At 44.7% G+C, this 17144-nt stretch overlaps 1 protein-coding gene across 1 annotated transcript; it reads left to right on the top strand.

Annotated features, from left to right (window-relative positions):
* Positions 1–11048: 11048 nt before the first annotated feature.
* On the top strand, positions 11049–17144 carry sdhaf2 (succinate dehydrogenase complex assembly factor 2). The gene is made up of 5 exons (XM_083759672.1): positions 11049–11209; positions 12271–12488; positions 12822–12931; positions 15123–15439; positions 15743–17144. Exons 1-4 carry the CDS (start codon positions 11183–11185, stop codon positions 15251–15253), a joined length of 486 nt encoding a protein of 161 aa, XP_083615798.1. The 5' UTR covers positions 11049–11182; the 3' UTR covers positions 15254–15439; positions 15743–17144.

Raw genomic sequence — 17144 nt, 5'->3', positions numbered from 1 at the left:
AGGGATGGTTTTCTGTGCTATGCATGTGTTCAGCATCCCCACAAGCCAGGTCTTTGCGTTGGGTCCCAGGTGCTGTAACATTTCTGCCAGTAGGTCATCAATCCCTGCTGCTTTTCCGGGTTTCAACTTTCCCATTGCAGTTTCAAGTTCTTCTAGGTCGAAGGGTTTGGTTTGAGGGCTGGCTGATTGTGGTTGGTCTGATACCACTGTGCGATGGTATTCTCCTGTGGGTCGGTGGCGGTCTTGGTCACAACTGGTGGCCAACAGTTGTAACCAACACCGCCACCGACCCACATAGAATACCATCGCACAGTGGTATCAGACCAACCACAATCAGCCAGCCCTCAAACCAAACCCTTCGACTTAGAAGAACGTGAAACTGCAATGGGAAAGTTGAAACCCGGAAAAGCAGCAGGGATTGATGGCATACTGGCAGAAATGATACAGCACCTGGGACCTATCGCAAGGACCTGGCTTGTGGGGATGCTGAACACATGCATAGCACAGAAAACCATCCCTTCTGTTTGGAAAAAGGCTGGAGTAGTTGCAATCCCTAAACCTGGCAAAGACCCATTATCCCCGAAGAGCTACCGACCCATTTCCCTCCTCTGCATCACCTACAAGCTCTATGAGAGGCACTACAATTTCTGAACAGACTATATTTACATCAATATGTCTGGGTCCCCACCTACTCACTCAGGGTTGACGTGTCACACCTGCAGTGATGGGAGGGGCACCAAAATGTGGTATTTTGATTGTTTAATGGGGGCACTCCCTTAGTATAAAAGTGTATGTTTTGTGTACACATGACCTGATGAAGATCAAATGGATCGAAACGCTGTCAGTATTTCAACAAAGAACGTCTTTCTTATACCTGTGGTGTGCGGGCTCCATCCAATACCTACACCAGTTGTGATTCAACAGAGTTTGCTGTGACCGTTGTGAATTATGGGTGGTGTGGTTTTTGCCAAGACGGTGGATTGTGGCCCATGCCTTCCTGCTGTTATTTGACATGTTGGTGTTCTCTATATCTTTTCGTCCTGGGCATGACGTTAAACTGTTCCGTTCGAGAGGACCAGTGACCCTCGAATGTAAACGGCCACGAAAGGAAATTATGTGTGTGTGAGGTGTTCTCTATAGGTTGGGTTTCAGGTGGTTGTATTGTAGTAGCTTGACATTTCTTGGAGGGCACTTTCAAGGACAGACTCAATCTTCTGGAAGTCTGCTTGTTGGGTCGTAATGCAGAGGTTGTCGGCGTAGATGAAACGCTGGCATTAGGCATTGGGTAGTGGCTGGTCGTTTGTGTAGATATTGAAAAGGAGGGGGGCGAGCACGCTACCTTGTTGGAGGCCGTTCTTTTGGGCTTTCCATTTACTCCTCTGGTCATTTAACTGGACATAGAAGCGCCTGTTGTTGAGGAGGCTTTTCCTGACCATTGTGCGGTGTTGGACAGTGTCGTAGGCAGCAGAGAGATCTCTGAATGCTGCTCCAGTTATTTGTTTCCCCTCAAACCCATCCTCAATGTGTTGGGTGAGGTTGAGCTCTGTCCAGCACAGGAGCGGCTGGGACGGAAACCAGCTTGGTCTTTAGTCAGCTTGGTATCTATGAGTGGCAACAAGGCGTTGGAGTAGCAGCTTCTCATATAGCCTTGTAGGTGATGCAGAGGAGGGAAATGGGTCGGTAGCTCTTTGTGGATAATGGGTCTTTGCCAGGTTTAGGGATTGCAACCACTTTGGCTTTTCTCCAGACAGAAGGGATGGTTTTCTGTGCCATGCATGTGTTCAGCATCCCCACGAGCCAGGTCTTTGCGTTAGGTTCCAGGTGCTGTATAATTTCTGCCAGTATGTCATCAATCCCTGCTGCTTTTCCGGGTTTCAACTTTCCCATTGCAGTTTTGAGTTATTCTAGGTCGAAGGGTTTGGTTTGAGGGCTGGCTGATTGTGGTTGGTCTGATACCACTGTGCGATGGTATTCTCCTGTGGGTCGTGGCGGTGTTGGTTACGACTGTTGGCCACCAGTTGTGATGCAACAGAGTTCGCTGTGACTGTTGTGAATTATGGGTGGCTCCCTGAGGTCCTTGATCGCCATTGGGTCCAACAGTGGTCATTGAAGCGTGCACACACATGCACACATGCACCTACACACACAGGGGCACATGCATATGCACACCTGGACCTTTAAATGAACAACACAAAAACTAAGGCACTGGTGTCGGACTTCTGGTTTACCGGAACGGGGTTCAACTCCCTGCAGTGCCCTGCTCAATGTGTTGTATTTCATTCATTGGTCCATGGTCTCAGGTCATTGAGCGGCGCGCTATAGTGTGCGATTCTTCATCATTGTTGAGGATTTTTTAAAGGTGAAAATCAAGGAAAAGCAAAAGGCTATAGTCCATGGTCACGGACCGCATACTGGTCAAGGTAATTTATACTGGTGAAGATCATTTACTAGTCTTCTAAAGGTCATTTATACTGGTGAAGATCATTTACTAGTCTTCTAAAGGTCATTTATACTGGTCAAGGTCAATTACTAGTCTCATGAAGGTAATTTATACTGGTCACAGTCATATACTGGTCACGGTCATTTCTACTGGTGAAGGTCATTTATACTGGTCAAGGTCATTTGTACTTGTCAAGGTCATTTATACTGGTCAAGGTCATTTACTAGTCTTATTGAAGGTAATTTATACTGCTCAAGGTCATTGATATTGGTCAAGGTCATTAAGTGGCACGCTATAGTGTGCGATTCTTCATCATTGTTGAGGATTTGAAAAAAGGTTAAATTGCAGAAAAGCGAAAGGCTAAAGTCCATGGTCACGGAGGGCATACTATAGTATGTTGTTTTTCTTTTTTTTGGTGGTGTGCGGGCTCCATCCAATAACTACACCAGTTGTGATGCAATAGAGTTTGCTGTGACCGTTGTGAATTATGGGTGGTGTGGTCTATATCTTTTCGTCCTGGGCATGACGTTAAACTGTTCCGTTCGAGAGGACCGGCGACCCTCGAATGTAAACAGGTGTTGGGACAGGGTCAGGTGTTGTCTTGATGCATCCTATGATGATGCCACAGGTGTCATTTAGGGCTGTGTCGACCAATTTGGTGTGACGGGATAGGCTTGTAGGTGATGCAGAGGAGGGAAATGGGTCGGTAGCTCTTTGGGGATAATGGGTCTTTGCCAGGTTTAGGGATTGCAACCACTTTGGCCTTTTTCCAGACAGAAGGGATGGTTTTCTGTGCTATGCATGTGTTCAGCATCCCCACAAGCCAGGTCTTTCCGTTAGGTCCCAGGTGCTGTATCATTTCTGCTAGTAGGTCATCAATCCCTGCTGCTTTTCCGGGTTTCAACTTTCCCATTGCAGTTTCACGTTCTTCTAGGTCGAAGGGTTTGGTTTGAAGGCTGGCTGATTGTGGTTGGTCTGATACCACTGTGCGATGGTATTCTCCTGTGGGTTGGTGGCGGTCTTGGTCACAACTGGTGGCCAACAGTTGTAACCAACACCGCCACCGACCCACATAGAATACCATCGCACAGTGGTATCAGACCAACCATAATCAGCCATCACTCAAACCAAACCCTTCGACCTAGAAGAACTTGAAACTGCAATGGGAAAGTTGAAACCCGGAAAAGCAGCAGGGATTGATGACCTACTGGCAGAAATGATACAGCACCTGGGACCTAACTCAAGGCCCTGGCTTGTGGGGATGCTGAACACATGCACAGCACAGAAAACCACCCCTTCTGTCTGGAAAAAGGCCAAAGTGGTTGCAATCCCTAAACCTGGCAAAGACCCATTATCCCCGAAGAGCTACCGACCCATTTCCCTCCTCTGCATCACGTCTTTCTTATACCTGTGGTGTGCGGGCTCCATCCAATACCTACACTAGTTGTGATGCAACAGAATTTGCTGTGACCGTTGTGAATTATGGGTGGTGTGGTCTTTGCCAAGACGGTGGATTGTGGCCCATGCCTTCCTGCTGTTATTTGTCATTTGTCATTATGGTGTTCTCTATATCTTTTCGTCCTGGGCATGACGTTAAACTGTTCCGTTTGAGAGGACCGGCGACCCTCAAATGTAAACAGCCACGAAAGGAAACTGTGTGTGTGAGGTGTTCTCTATCATTTCATTCCAGACTTCACTGTCTATCTCCTGTGTTTTCCATTCATCTTGAGCGTTACACAGTCGTCTGATGTGCGGGGGGAGGTGCCGGCTAGCGCATAAAGGCACGGACGGGACAGGTGTTTTCTTGACCCATCCCGTGATGATGCGACAGGTGTCATTTAGGGCTGTGTCGACCAATTTGGTGTGACGTGATCGGCTCCAGCTTGAGCAGGAATACTCTGCTGTAGAGAAAGACAGGGCCATGGCAGTTGCACGGATTGTTTGTGGGTCTGCACCCCACTTGGGAGTTCACTAGTTTTCACAGGATGTTATTGTGGGTGTTGACCGTGGCTTTTGTGTTCTCCAGGTGTTTTTTTGAAGAAGAGTGTCCTGTCCAGTGTAACTCCAAGATACATGGGGTGGGTATGGTTGGAGAGTTTGTGACCATCCCAAGTGACGCTCAGTTCTTTTCTAGCGTCTCGGTTCCTCAGGTGGAAGCTGCATAGTTGGGTTTGTGTGTCTTTCTTTTTCTGTCTTTCTTTCTTAGGACGGAGATCAAGGTAGACGCCATAGGAAGGCTCAACACTAGCCGATGCCCCTAGAGATCCATCCCAAAGCTTCCCTCAGGGAGCACAGCAAGCCAGCTAGCCAGCAAGCCTGCCCAGTCAGCCAACGCAGCCAGTCAGCTCCGCCAGTCAGCCAGTGTAGAAAGTCAGGCTGCCAAGCCAGAGCATATCAGCCCTTGCAGTCAGCCATTGCAGCCATACCAGCCTTGCTCAGTCAGCTCAGCCAGGCCTCTCTTGAGGCCTGGCTCTCTGTCTGCCTGGCCCGGTCTGCCCTGCCCTGCCTTGCAGCAACAGAACCAGCCTTTCTGGAAAGCCAGCCAGCTCAGAATGCGAGCTGAGCAAGCCAGTGCAGCAGCAAGCCCAGACTAGGTTACCGCAGCCTTACTGTGCAGCCACAGCCACTCAGTCTAGACCAGCAGGAGCTGGCCAGGCTCCAACCCTTGCAGCGCAGCCTTAGGCCGGACAGTCCCCCTGCCTGCACTTTGTTGCCTTCCTGGCCTGTCTGCCTGCCTAGGCGCCTCGGTCTTCCTGTCTGTCTGCCTTGGCCTGCCAGTCTGAAACTGGTTTAGACTAACTGCGTGCTTGCCAGCTGCGCTGGCTTGCTGAGCTCGTATTCTGAGCTGGCTGGCTTGCCAGCAAGGCTGGTTCTGTTGCTGCAAGGCAGGGCGGGGCAGACCGGGCCAGGCAGACAGAGAGCCAGGCCTCGAGAGAGGCCTGGCTGAGCTGACTGAGCAAGGCTGGTATGGCTACAATGGTTGACTGCAAGGGCTGATGTGCGCTGGCTTGGCAGCCTGACTTTCTACACTGGCTGACTGGCGGAGCTGGCTGGCTGCGTTGGCTGACTGGGCGGGCTTGCTGGCTAGCTGGCTTGCTGGACTCCCTGAGGGAAGCTTTGGGATGGATCTCTAGGGGCATCGGCTTGTGTTGAGCCTTCCAACGGCGTCTACCTTGATCTTCGTCCTAAGAAAGAAAGACAGAAAAAGAAACACACACACAAACTCAACTATGCAGCTTCCACATGAGGAAGGCAGGCAGGCACGCAGGCAGGCACAAGCTGCCTGCGTGCTTGCTTCGCCCTCCAGTTGCTGCTCCAGTTATTTGTTTTCCCTCAAACCCATCCTCAATGTGTTGGGTGAGGTTGAGCTCTGTCCAGCACAGGACGGGACGGAAACCAGCTTGGTCTTTAGTCAGCTTGGTGTCTATGAGTGGTATGAGGCGTTGGAGTAGCAGCCTCTCTTGTAGGTGATGCAGAGGAGGGAAATGGGTCGGTAGCTCTTTGAGGATGATGGGTCTTTGCCAGGTTTGGGGATTGCAACCACTTTGGCTTTTCTCCAGACAGAAGGGATGGTTTTCTGTGCCATGCATGTGTTCAGCATCCCCACGAGCCAGGTCTTTGCGTTAGGTTCCAGGTGCTGTATAATTTCTGCCAGTATGTCATCAATCCCTGCTGCTTTTCCGGGTTTCAACTTTCCCATTGCAGTTTTGAGTTATTCTAGGTCGAAGGGTTTGGTTTGAGGGCTGGCTGATTGTGGTTGGTCTGATACCACTGTGCGATGGTATTCTCCTGTGGGTCGTGGCGGTGTTGGTTACGACTGTTGGCCACCAGTTGTGATGCAACAGAGTTCGCTGTGACTGTTGTGAATTATGGGTGGCTCCCTGAGGTCCTTGATCGCCATTGGGTCCAACAGTGGTCATTGAAGCGTGCACACACATGCACACATGCACCTACACACACAGGGGCACATGCGTATGCACACCTGGACCTGTAAATGAACAACAACACAAAAACTAAGGCACTGGTGTCGGACTTCTGGTTTACCGGAACGGGGTTCAACTCCCTGCAGTGCCCTGCTCAATGTGTTATATTTACATGGTTCATTGGTCCATGGTCTCAGGTCATTGAGCGGCGCGCTATTGTGTGCGATTCTTCATCATTGTTGAGGATTTAAAAAAAAGGTGAAAATCAAGGAAAAGCGAAAGGCTATAGTCCATGGTCACGGACCGCATACTGGTCAAGGTAATTCATACTGGTGAAGATCATTTACTAGTCTTATGAAGGTCATTTATACTGGTCAAGTTCATTTACTAGTCTCATGAAGGTAATTTATACTGGTCAGTCATATACTGGTCACGGTCATTTATACTGGTCAAGGTCATTTGTACTTGTCAAGGTCTTTTATACTGGTCAAGGTCATTTACTAGTCTTATTGAAGGTCATTTATACTGCTCAAGGTTATTGATCAATATCAATGACCTTGATGACCCCAAGGTCATTAAGTGGCATGCTATAGTGCGCGATTCTTCATCATTGTTCACGATTTGAAAAAAGGTTAAATCGCGGAAAAGCGAAAGGCTATAGTCCATAGTCTCGGAGGGCATACAAAAATGTGTGGTGCTATACAGGCCGTTCTGGAAAATTTGGGACAGAGGTTCATCGTTGGCATCCAGGGAGTGTGTGTGCAAAATTTGGCATCGACCGGGTTAATGGTGCTGGAGATTAGCTGTTAACAAACTGACGGACACACACACACTCACTCAGAGTGCAAAACATACTCTATCCCCATGGCTTTGGCCTGGTGCCATACCGTTATTAATTATTGCCTACAATGTCAATTGTGAAATTACTTTACCGTTGCAATGCAACATTTACATTTCAACGAATGGACCTCGTAAAACAAAACAAAAACCAAGGCACTGGTTGTGGTACTTCTGGTTTACCGGAATGGGGTTCAACTCCCTGCAGTGCTCTGCTCAATTTGTTGTATTTACATGGTTCATTTTTATTTTCTGCTCATTGTGTTGCCTTTTCATAGATGATAACCCCCAGGTTCTTTAATGTGTTTGCACTCCCTACAGTTAGGTTACCAAGTCTATTTATTTATTATTTCTGTTCACTAGAACTAGAACCAATTACCAAAGTAGGCTTTCTAATGACACAACTCGCCTTTGTTTTTATGTGTAGCAAAAACGTTCTTTTTATTTACGCCAAAGAGTAGAGGCTGGTCTGCATTCATGCGAGCGGGGAAGTTTAGAGTAACATAGCTCTAAATGAAACGCATTAGAGCTATGGACCAGAGCTAGTAGTCATAGCACTTCATGGTATATGCATAGTTTATATAGTTTCATTATAGATATATTAAACAGAGAGGACTGGAGTCAATTGGGTTATATTATGTTTAACACTAATTTGAAGCTGTCAAAATCTGACAGACTTCTGGCGGCCATGGCCACGCCCACCTTTTGGTAACGCCCACTTTCGGCCAAGCCCACAAAAAGGACCCCCCATGTAATTTGCCAGGCAGGCTCCACTCTCAGACAGATATTTGGCTCCGTCTTATGAGCTAATTTAGAATTTCCTGTCTGAGAGCTAGCTAATTTAAGACATCCGGTTGCCTTCAGAATAAAATAAGGTTATTTAATTCGTTAATTAAATAATTGTCAATGCCCCAAGGCACAGCACTTTTTTGAGCGTTGACCTCAGTAGAAGGTCTGCTGCCGTGAATTTTACACCTCTCCCACTTAGCGGAGAGTGGGGTGTGGTACAGGACATCTCCCCGAACGCGTGGGTATACTGCATCTACAAGTAGTACAAGATAAATTGAAACCATTGACACCTACTTCGATGGTTCAGTTGTCATCTATGCCGGGGAATTTAGCAGCTCTCATTCAAGTGTTTTTTCAAAATCCAGGTCACACATTTGATTGCAAAACAATCTGTGGTGTCACTCAACAACTAGTGAATAGCATCTTACTTGGCCTTAGGAATGCACAATGACCCATTAGATTTTATACACAAACTAGTAGTTTGGTTGAGTATGTGTGGTGTCCACACAGTTGTTCAAGCAAAACATACAGACATCTGTACATTCTGTGCCTGGACAGTTGAAAGCAATTAACAGAACAATAACGGAGGACAATTTGGAAGAAGATGATGATGATGTGGTTTTATGCAATGAAAGTCTAAATGACAAATTATGTGTGAAGCTATACCATTACCAATTCTAACATTTCTACAACAGACATCTGCTATCAAAAAATGTCACACACGGCTTGAAGAAGCAGCAGCGCAGGACTCAACATTTAGACGGAAACTTGAGAAATTCAATCTAGCCAACACATCAGTGTCATTAGTGTCTCAGAAATGTTCTAGGACAGAAGAATGCAACATATTAAACAGCTTTGTAGAATACACACTTCGGTCTCCTTTCCTTGGAGATGACCTGCTTTGCCTGAAAAGTCTTAGTCTGTATAGTTGTACTCAATGTGGTTACAAGGCCTTACCATCTACAAAGAACATGTCACAATTCATAGTGCAGCCACTTGACGTGTCACAAAAAGGCATCTTAGACACTATTGCACAAATATTACCTGCTCAATCTGAACAATGTGAAACATGTCAGCAGGAAAAGAGCTTATCAACATATGAAGTAATTAACAGCCCACAGACCTTACTTCTCCTGTTAAGAGCTGGCACAAAAATTCCAAAAACGTTCAATTTATCCTGTCTGTACCACCAAAATGAGTATGCTTTGACCAGTATGTGTGTATTTTTCGACAGGCCACCATATGCGTCATTGTACATCCTTAAAGATCATAAATGGCATATCTGGACAAATGAATCGAATGACACAGCAGGCTATACCTTTGATGCAAAGAACATCCGCTCGACAGCACACAAAGACAGTAGTCACAAGTAGTTTCTATGTCGTGTCATACGAGAAAATAAACAGTCGAGAAATAATCAAGTTTCGTCAGGACAAACAAATGCATAAATGCACAGACAGATGCAATCAACGCACACAAGTGACACCCATTCCAAAGCTAGAGGTAACTCCTTGACCTGACTTAGCTTGCGTAGAGAAAGTGATTTCATGTCAATGCCCCAAGGCACAGCACTTTTTTGAGCGTTGACCCCAGTAGAAGGTCTGCTGCTGTGAATTTTACACCTCTCCCGCTTAGCGGAGAGTGTGGTGTGGTAGAGGACATCTCCCCGAACGTGTGGGTATGTCCAGATAGTTGCCTCGCGGAGGCCTCTTTGTCCAGTGTCCATTCTGGGTCCGGAAACGGTACTTTTTGTCAGCATTGACCCCAGTAGAAGGTCTGCTGCTGTGAATTTTACACCTCTCCCGCTTAGCGGAGAGTGTGGTGTGGTAGAGGACATCTCCCCGAACGTGTGGGTATGTCCAGATAGTTGCCTCGCGGAGGCCTCTTTGTCCAGTGTCCATTCTGGGTCCGGAAACGGTACTTTTTGTCAGCATTGACCCCAGTAGAAGGTCTGCTGCTGTGAATTTTACACCTCTCCCGCTTAGCGGAGAGTGGGGTGTGGTACAGGACATCTCCCCGAACGCGTGGGTATGTCCAGATAGTTGCCTCGCGGAGCCGTCTTTTGTCCAGTGTCCATTCTGGGTCCGGAAACGGTACTTTTTGTCAGCCTTGACCCCAGTAGAAGGTCTGCTGCTGTGAATTTTACACCTCTCCCGCTTAGCGGAGAGTGTGGTGTGGTAGAGGACATCTCCCCGAACGTGTGGGTATGTCCAGATAGTTGCCTCGCGGAGGCCTCTTTGTCCAGTGTCCATTCTGGGTCCGGAAACGGTACTTTTTGTCAGCATTGACCCCAGTAGAAGGTCTGCTGCTGTGAATCTTACACCTCTCCCGCTTAGCGGAGAGTGTGGTGTGGTAGAGGACATCTCCCCGAACGTGTGGGTATGTCCAGATAGTTGCCTCGCGGAGGCCTCTTTGTCCAGTGTCCATTCTGGGTCCGGAAACGGTACTTTTTTCAGCGTTGACCACAGTAGAAGGTCTGCTGCTGTGAATTTTACACCTCTCCCGCTTAGCGGAGAGTGGGGTGTGGTACAGGACATCTCCCCGAACGCGTGGGTATGTCCAGATAGTTGCCTCGCGGAGCCGTCTTTTGTCCAGTGTCCATTCTGGGTCCGGAAACGGTACTTTTTGTCAGCCTTGACCCCAGTAGAAGGTCTGCTGCTGTGAATTTTACACCTCTCCCGCTTAGCGGAGAGTGGGGTGTGGTATAGGACATCTCCCCGAACGCGTGGGTATGTCCAGATAGTTGCCTTGCGGAGCCGTCTTTTGTACAGTGTCCACTTTATAAAGTCCATGCACTCCAGTGAATAGCATTTATCCATTTAGATAACTTTATTATTATTATTATAAGGATTTAATTACTTATTCTTACACAGAAACATAATGTGTGTCTTATAGCATCATATAGCATCATTTAAATGCTTAATTTGTAGTTTTAATGTGCAAATTAAACTTTTTTTCAATACTCTAGAGGGTACTCTTATTTTGAAGAGATCGTCCACCGGAAGTCTTAAATTAGCTCACTAGATTAGCTCACTAGACGCTGCCTAGAGGGGCTGGGGGTTTGTACTTGTGCGTGTGTCAGTGTACATTGACATTCTCTGCCACCTTGGAACACACACCACCCATATGCCGTGTACAGAAAGATACACACAAACATCAGTGTATAGCTGCATTTACAAGAAAGACGTTTAACATGTTATCGTCTGTCTTAACGAAAAGGGTAAGTAAAGTCTTGTTGATTTAGTCAGCGTTAAAGTCGTGTTGTCATTGTCAACAACGCTATAAAGCTACGTAAGATCTTTCAGTGCTGTAGTGGTCATTTGTCTATTATAGCCCCAATATCAATATGTTCCCTCAGTCCCTACGCTAGTAACCGAGGGAACATGTCTATTACAGTATTCCTTCTCAGGCTACTATAGCCCTAGAATGGCTCTTGTTGTTACATACAGTATGTACAGTATACTGTGCATACTGTATGTAACATACAGTAAGGCTACTTGGCCTCACTCCCCGACCCCACCTCATCACCCCTGCCTACTTTGACAGGCTGGAATGGCTTAGGGTTGACCAGAGCCATCTAATAGAAGAGTCCCCCACCCACCTCTTTTCCCCTCACTGTATATGTTTTCTTCCCCTTTTTACCTCCTATGATGATTTCCTGTTTTTGGCTATATAAGTGTATATTTGTATTTGTACGTCTCTAAATGTTATGATGAATTGAACATGGTGGACCCTAATGTAAACAAGTGTAATGCTTTATGGTGTCTCCCACAGTTAACAGTTTTGTATTTGTATTGACTTTGAGTCGTGCTTGAAATGTACTGTAATTCTCCTATCTGTTAAATACGTCAATCAATCAATCTCAGATAGATACAGTGTGTGTGTTTATTGCAGTGGTGTAATTAAGGTACCCGTAAGTACGTTTGCTCAAGTACCGTACTTTAATACAGTTTTGAGGTGTTTATTTACTTTACTGGATTTTTTCCAATTTCTGTACTTTTTATAATTTTTCGGCTTAACGTTACTAGTTACTTTGTATATTTTAGCCCTATATATATTTCGGACATTTTAATATAGCTGATCTAAGCTTGTAAGAGCTGCTATTCAAAAGATTTGTATACATTTTACTTTCTGCAGAATGAATACTTTCTTTTGGTATTTTAAGTACATTTTGATACCAATACAATACGTTTGTACTTTTTTTAAAACTTGTATTTCTGCGTTGCAGTGTTGATACTTTTACTTACTTTAAGTACTTTTTTTGTTTTTTTCGCTGGTCAGCTCCTGAACGTGGCATGCCAGGCACGACCAACAGTGACGGGAATGTTGTCAGCTCGTGGTTACCGTGGTGAAGCACCTGAGGACAACAAGGCTGACCTAATAGAGATCCCTTTGCCCCCATGGGAAGAAAAGATAGGAGAACCCATAGACATCAAGAGACGACGGTTGCTCTACTCGAGTCGAAAGAGGGGCATGTTGGAGAACTGCATACTGCTCAGGTTTATTTTTATTTAATTAAGTCATTACAGCTAAATGTATGTTTTTATTGCAAACAAATGCCAGTCGTGTTGTAAAAACAAAAAACATTTAAAAGCCCAATCAGGTCAAAACAAATACTCCGTCCCAATTTTGAAAGTTTTGACTTGGAATTTGGAACATTAAACATTTTACATTTGCCTACGTTTTTACTAATTCATGTGAACAATCATTTTGCTATTGGCGTGTATACAATCAGTATACACAGGATTGCAGATAGCAGTTACAGTAGCTTGATAGCTTTCAACTTGTATCTGCTATTTTCTCTTTTCTGTCTCCCCTGACACTCTTTGCAGCCTTTTTGCAAAGCGCTACTTGAACACAATGACAGAGACCCAGCTTCTGCAATATGACAGGTTGATTAATGAGCCGAGCAACGATTGGGACATATACTACTGGGCAACAGGTAAGAAGAACACTCGTTATATTTTGGTCAATATTATTTTGACCTGTACAGTGCTTAACAACCTGGGGCTTTGCACACACAATGGGCCTGATTCACTAAGCTGGACATAAATAACGTGTATACTAAAGGAGGGTGTATTTTCTCTAAGCCATACATGAGCAACTGGCGGCCTGCGGGCCACATGCGGCCCCCACCTTCACTTAATGTAGCCCTCAGATTAATTTCGGAATACTGATATGTTATTGATTTTAGTTATTTTATTATGCATTTTTTTCTGAGAGTCATAGGCACGTTCACGTGGAGAATCATTTGCCTTGCACCACGCCCCATTTAAAGGAGAATTCCATACTAAAAGGCTTTCTTACCTTTCTTTGTAGTTGTTACGTCCCCATCAAAGAGGTCCAGGTGTTATTTTGTGCAAAAGCTCCTTATTGGCTATTTCCCCTACCATAAGCCAAATGAATTGCATTGCATTGAATGGGATGTATGGGGTGTTGTGCTAATTCACTTATTTCCATCGCTCAAAATTATATTTATTTTGTATATATCCTCTCTTCATAATGTAAATAATAACCCAAGCGGCACACTTTACTACTTATTTCGATGGAAATAAGCGAATTAGCACAACACCCCATACATCCCATTAAATTCAATGCAATTCATTTAGGGCTTATGGTAGGGGAAATAGCCAATAAGGAGCTTTTGCACAAAATAACACCTGGACCTCTTTGATGGGGACGTAACAACTACAAAGAAAGGTAAGAAAGCCTTTTAGTATGGAATTCTCCTTTAAGACCATAAAAGTCAACCAGGAACATCGTATGTCAGAAGTGACAACGTCACCACTCGTAGAGCAGCGCAATCGAACATTAATAAAGTAATAGCCAGCTCTCACATGTAATGAGAATAAGAAGTTAGTTTACAAAGTTAACCCTCATGACATAAAACTGCATATAAGGCCTTTCTACTGAACAATTGCTAACTGACCTTTGCCAAGGTAAAAAAAAAGATGATTCTGGAATCTGCCAATATTCGATCATTTTTATCAGCGCTGAGGGGAATTTGTCCTTTGGAGAACGAACCCTCCACTGTCCGACTCCTACATCGGAATTAGAAATAGAGTAATGTCCACAGGCAGCTAAGGCTAGATTTAATTTATACTGTATTCTCATCAAGGTAAGACTGCATTCATGTGATGTGATCAATATTATAAATTAATAGCATGAGATATGGAGTTTGCATGAAAATCCATTGAATTTGTAATTTTGTAAATCTATAATATGCATACAAAGATCGTTTGACATGTGTTTTCTTTCTTGTTGGGCACATAAATATTTAATTTGAGGTTTGGAACTATTGTAATTGATTTTGTATGAAGAATGAAGAATAATGCATTCTAATGACATACGCAAGCGTTTGTTCCATAAGTCATGCCTCCGAGCAGACGTGAGCACAAGCGGCCGCAAAATTCACTGGTGGAAATACTTAACTGACCTAAAGTAGGAATCTTCGTAAATGCCGGCCCCGTACATTCAAAATATGGGCGTAAACAGCTTAGTGAATCATGCAGAATCATTCTAGAGATAGCGTCCTCAAAATGTGCGGACGAAATGTGTCCTCAAATTGTGCGGATGGAACGTGTCCTCAGATATTGCGAGCTGTGATTGGCTGAGCATCGCATAGGTGTGCCACATGAACCAATATAAGTGGGGCGAGAGAAAGAGAGGTAACCCCCTAACTCTTTCTCTCACCCCACTTCTATTGGTTCATAGGAGCACGAAGGGAGCCCGGGGAGGGGGTGCGGGGGGAGGTAGGGATTGGGTATGATATGAATTCTATTCATTGTCTCTAGATGCCCATCATTAGTTTGGTCTCTAATATGTGTACTACCATGTTTTTAGGTCAGTAATGGTCCCTTGTTTATATAAATCCATGAATTAAATGTCCTGGGCCGGCCAGGTGGTCCTGGCACCTAGGTGTCGCAGGTTCGAGTCCCAGTCCCGACGACCTCTCTCCCCCTTTCCTGTCAAACTACTGTAAAAATCTATCAATAAATGCAAAATAATACTTAAATTAATGATTGGTTGATCGAACAAATAAACACTTTATTGAAAATGAATTCAAGAGGATAAAAACCCAATAAAGCCCAGTCTGACTAAATGATCTCTTTTTCTCTTGTCTTTGCTGGCAGAGGCCTATCCCACTCCTGATGTTTACCAAGGAGAGGTCATGGACATGTTGAAGGAGTTCACAAAGAATCGGGACCAGGAACAGAGGTTGGATGCCCCCAATTTGGAGTACCTGGACAAGGAGAGCCAGTGAAGTGGAGGCCTTTTCAACCTGCTGAATAACCGATTATACTGTAGGTGGTGCATAGAAAGCAATGTCAATATCATCCACCTTTAGACCTTTAAAAAAGGCTATTAACTTAGCCAACTGCTCTATGTACTGATTGTACACAATATTAGGAATACGTTTCCATGAAATAGACTTGCCAGGTGAATCCATGTGAAAGTTATAATCCTTCATTTATTTCACCTATTAAAGGTATATTCAGTGATTTCACTCAAAAAACCTTAGGTTTCGTTTTTGGCTGTGGGACCCAGCCTTTCGTCCAATCAGGATAGAGAGTCAAAAACGAAACCTAAGGTTTTTTGACCCCCAGGGGTTAACTGGGGACAGGGAGGAACTCCTTATATGGCCAGCACACTCTATAGTAGGGAGGATTATCACAACAAAACAAAAAAATAAGTGATATTTGAATTAAGTGAAATCACTGAATATACCTTTAAATTATCTTTGGTCTTGGAGGACTTAGGGCCGATTCATACTCCTATTTTACCGCTGTAGCACCGAAATGATTTTGGCTCGTCAGAAATTTTCAATAGCACTGAAGAGCCGACTTTAGGACGGTACCCCGCCCCCCCGAACATATATGATTTGTTGTGACAACAGAGCAGCCAGTTTTAACTCTGCTCTTAGTTCCACTCCTGAGTGGTCCATTGATGACCCAGCCAACTCTTGTTCTGACTGCGTATGGTCCTTCATTTTGGCTGTTGATCAGCTCCCATGGTTCCATCACTTTTGCTGCATTAGTTCCGATGAGCATATCCACATCTGCATCCAAGTCATGCAGCTTTATGTTCTTCAAGTAGTGCCATTTGTCCACTTCATCCTGTCGTGGAATGTTCACTCTTGACACTGGCATAGCCTTTTGGGTTAAAACATTTGGCAGTTCAATAAAATCATTTCTATCCATGCCAGATATTTCCAAGTGAGACAAAATACTGGTACTCACTATTTTCTTTTGCCCCATTGTTCTTAATAGAATACTGTCTGGCTTGCCACTTAGCCCCAGTCTCTTTGCAAGGTTCTGCGTGCAAAAGGTACCAGAACTCCCCGGATCCAAAAATGCATATGTCTGCACAACTCTGTCACTCATTTAGTTTTTCACTTTTCCTGAGGGAATGCTCAAATTTAACACAGCAAATCATGCACATGAATGAGTTGGACATGCCATCAAACCTCAGAAATATTGTTATGTAGCTTCCTTATAAGATGAGGGAGAAATGGAGGAGTGTTGCATGTGATTTACAGGAGAGAGCACTGGGAAGGTCCACGTCTTTTTATGTAGTGGCTAATCAACACCATGAACAATAAAACTTTAAAAGCACCGGGCAGCGAATCTTACGCAGTTGCAGGAATAAGACCAATGTCCAGTCAGGGCGGCCAATTTTGATGGTGTTTTTATTTGCTCATCCAGACAGACATAGTATGAGATACAAGATGTCAAAGCTCTCTCCCTAGCTGCTGGTAAAAAACCGTGGACCTTCCCAGTGCTCTCTGACTCCCTGAGTGCTCTCTTAATTAAATAGACTCAGCTGTGAACTGCCCATCACCTTCAAAATAAAAGCTTTAGCTGCAACAGAAATAATGGCTGTAAACAAACTAAAAATAAGAAATGCATTACATATATAACAGAAATACTGAAATAGCAAATCACTCAATATAGCTCCCACACTCAGTATTAGCAAAGTGTTCTTAATATTCTCTACGCCTTATGTAGAAGGTTTTCATCTACTTCTGTATATACTGTAAACGTTATCGCTGTACTCTCAGTCGATATGACAATTGCATGTACTGTAGACAAATATCTACACACAGTTGCATCTTGTTTTTTGTTGGTTATTATTTAATAAATTCTGATGCCATT

The sequence above is a fragment of the Protomyctophum parallelum genome (genome assembly GCF_964188405.1).
Source record: "Protomyctophum parallelum genome assembly, chromosome: 2".
In the NCBI taxonomy this organism is placed as follows: domain Eukaryota; kingdom Metazoa; phylum Chordata; class Actinopteri; order Myctophiformes; family Myctophidae; genus Protomyctophum; species Protomyctophum parallelum.
The sequence above is the reverse complement of the archived record's forward strand: the minus strand, read 5'-3'. Positions and strand labels throughout refer to the sequence as shown.

Coding starts and splice junctions, on each gene's coding strand:
- sdhaf2 (XM_083759672.1), top strand. CDS start 11,183: ATGTTATCGTCTGTCTTAACGAAAAGG. Junction 12,489..12,821: donor GAGAACTGCATACTGCTCAG/GTTTATTTTTAT, acceptor CACTCTTTGCAG/CCTTTTTGCAAAGCGCTACT. Junction 12,932..15,122: donor CATATACTACTGGGCAACAG/GTAAGAAGAACA, acceptor CTTTGCTGGCAG/AGGCCTATCCCACTCCTGAT.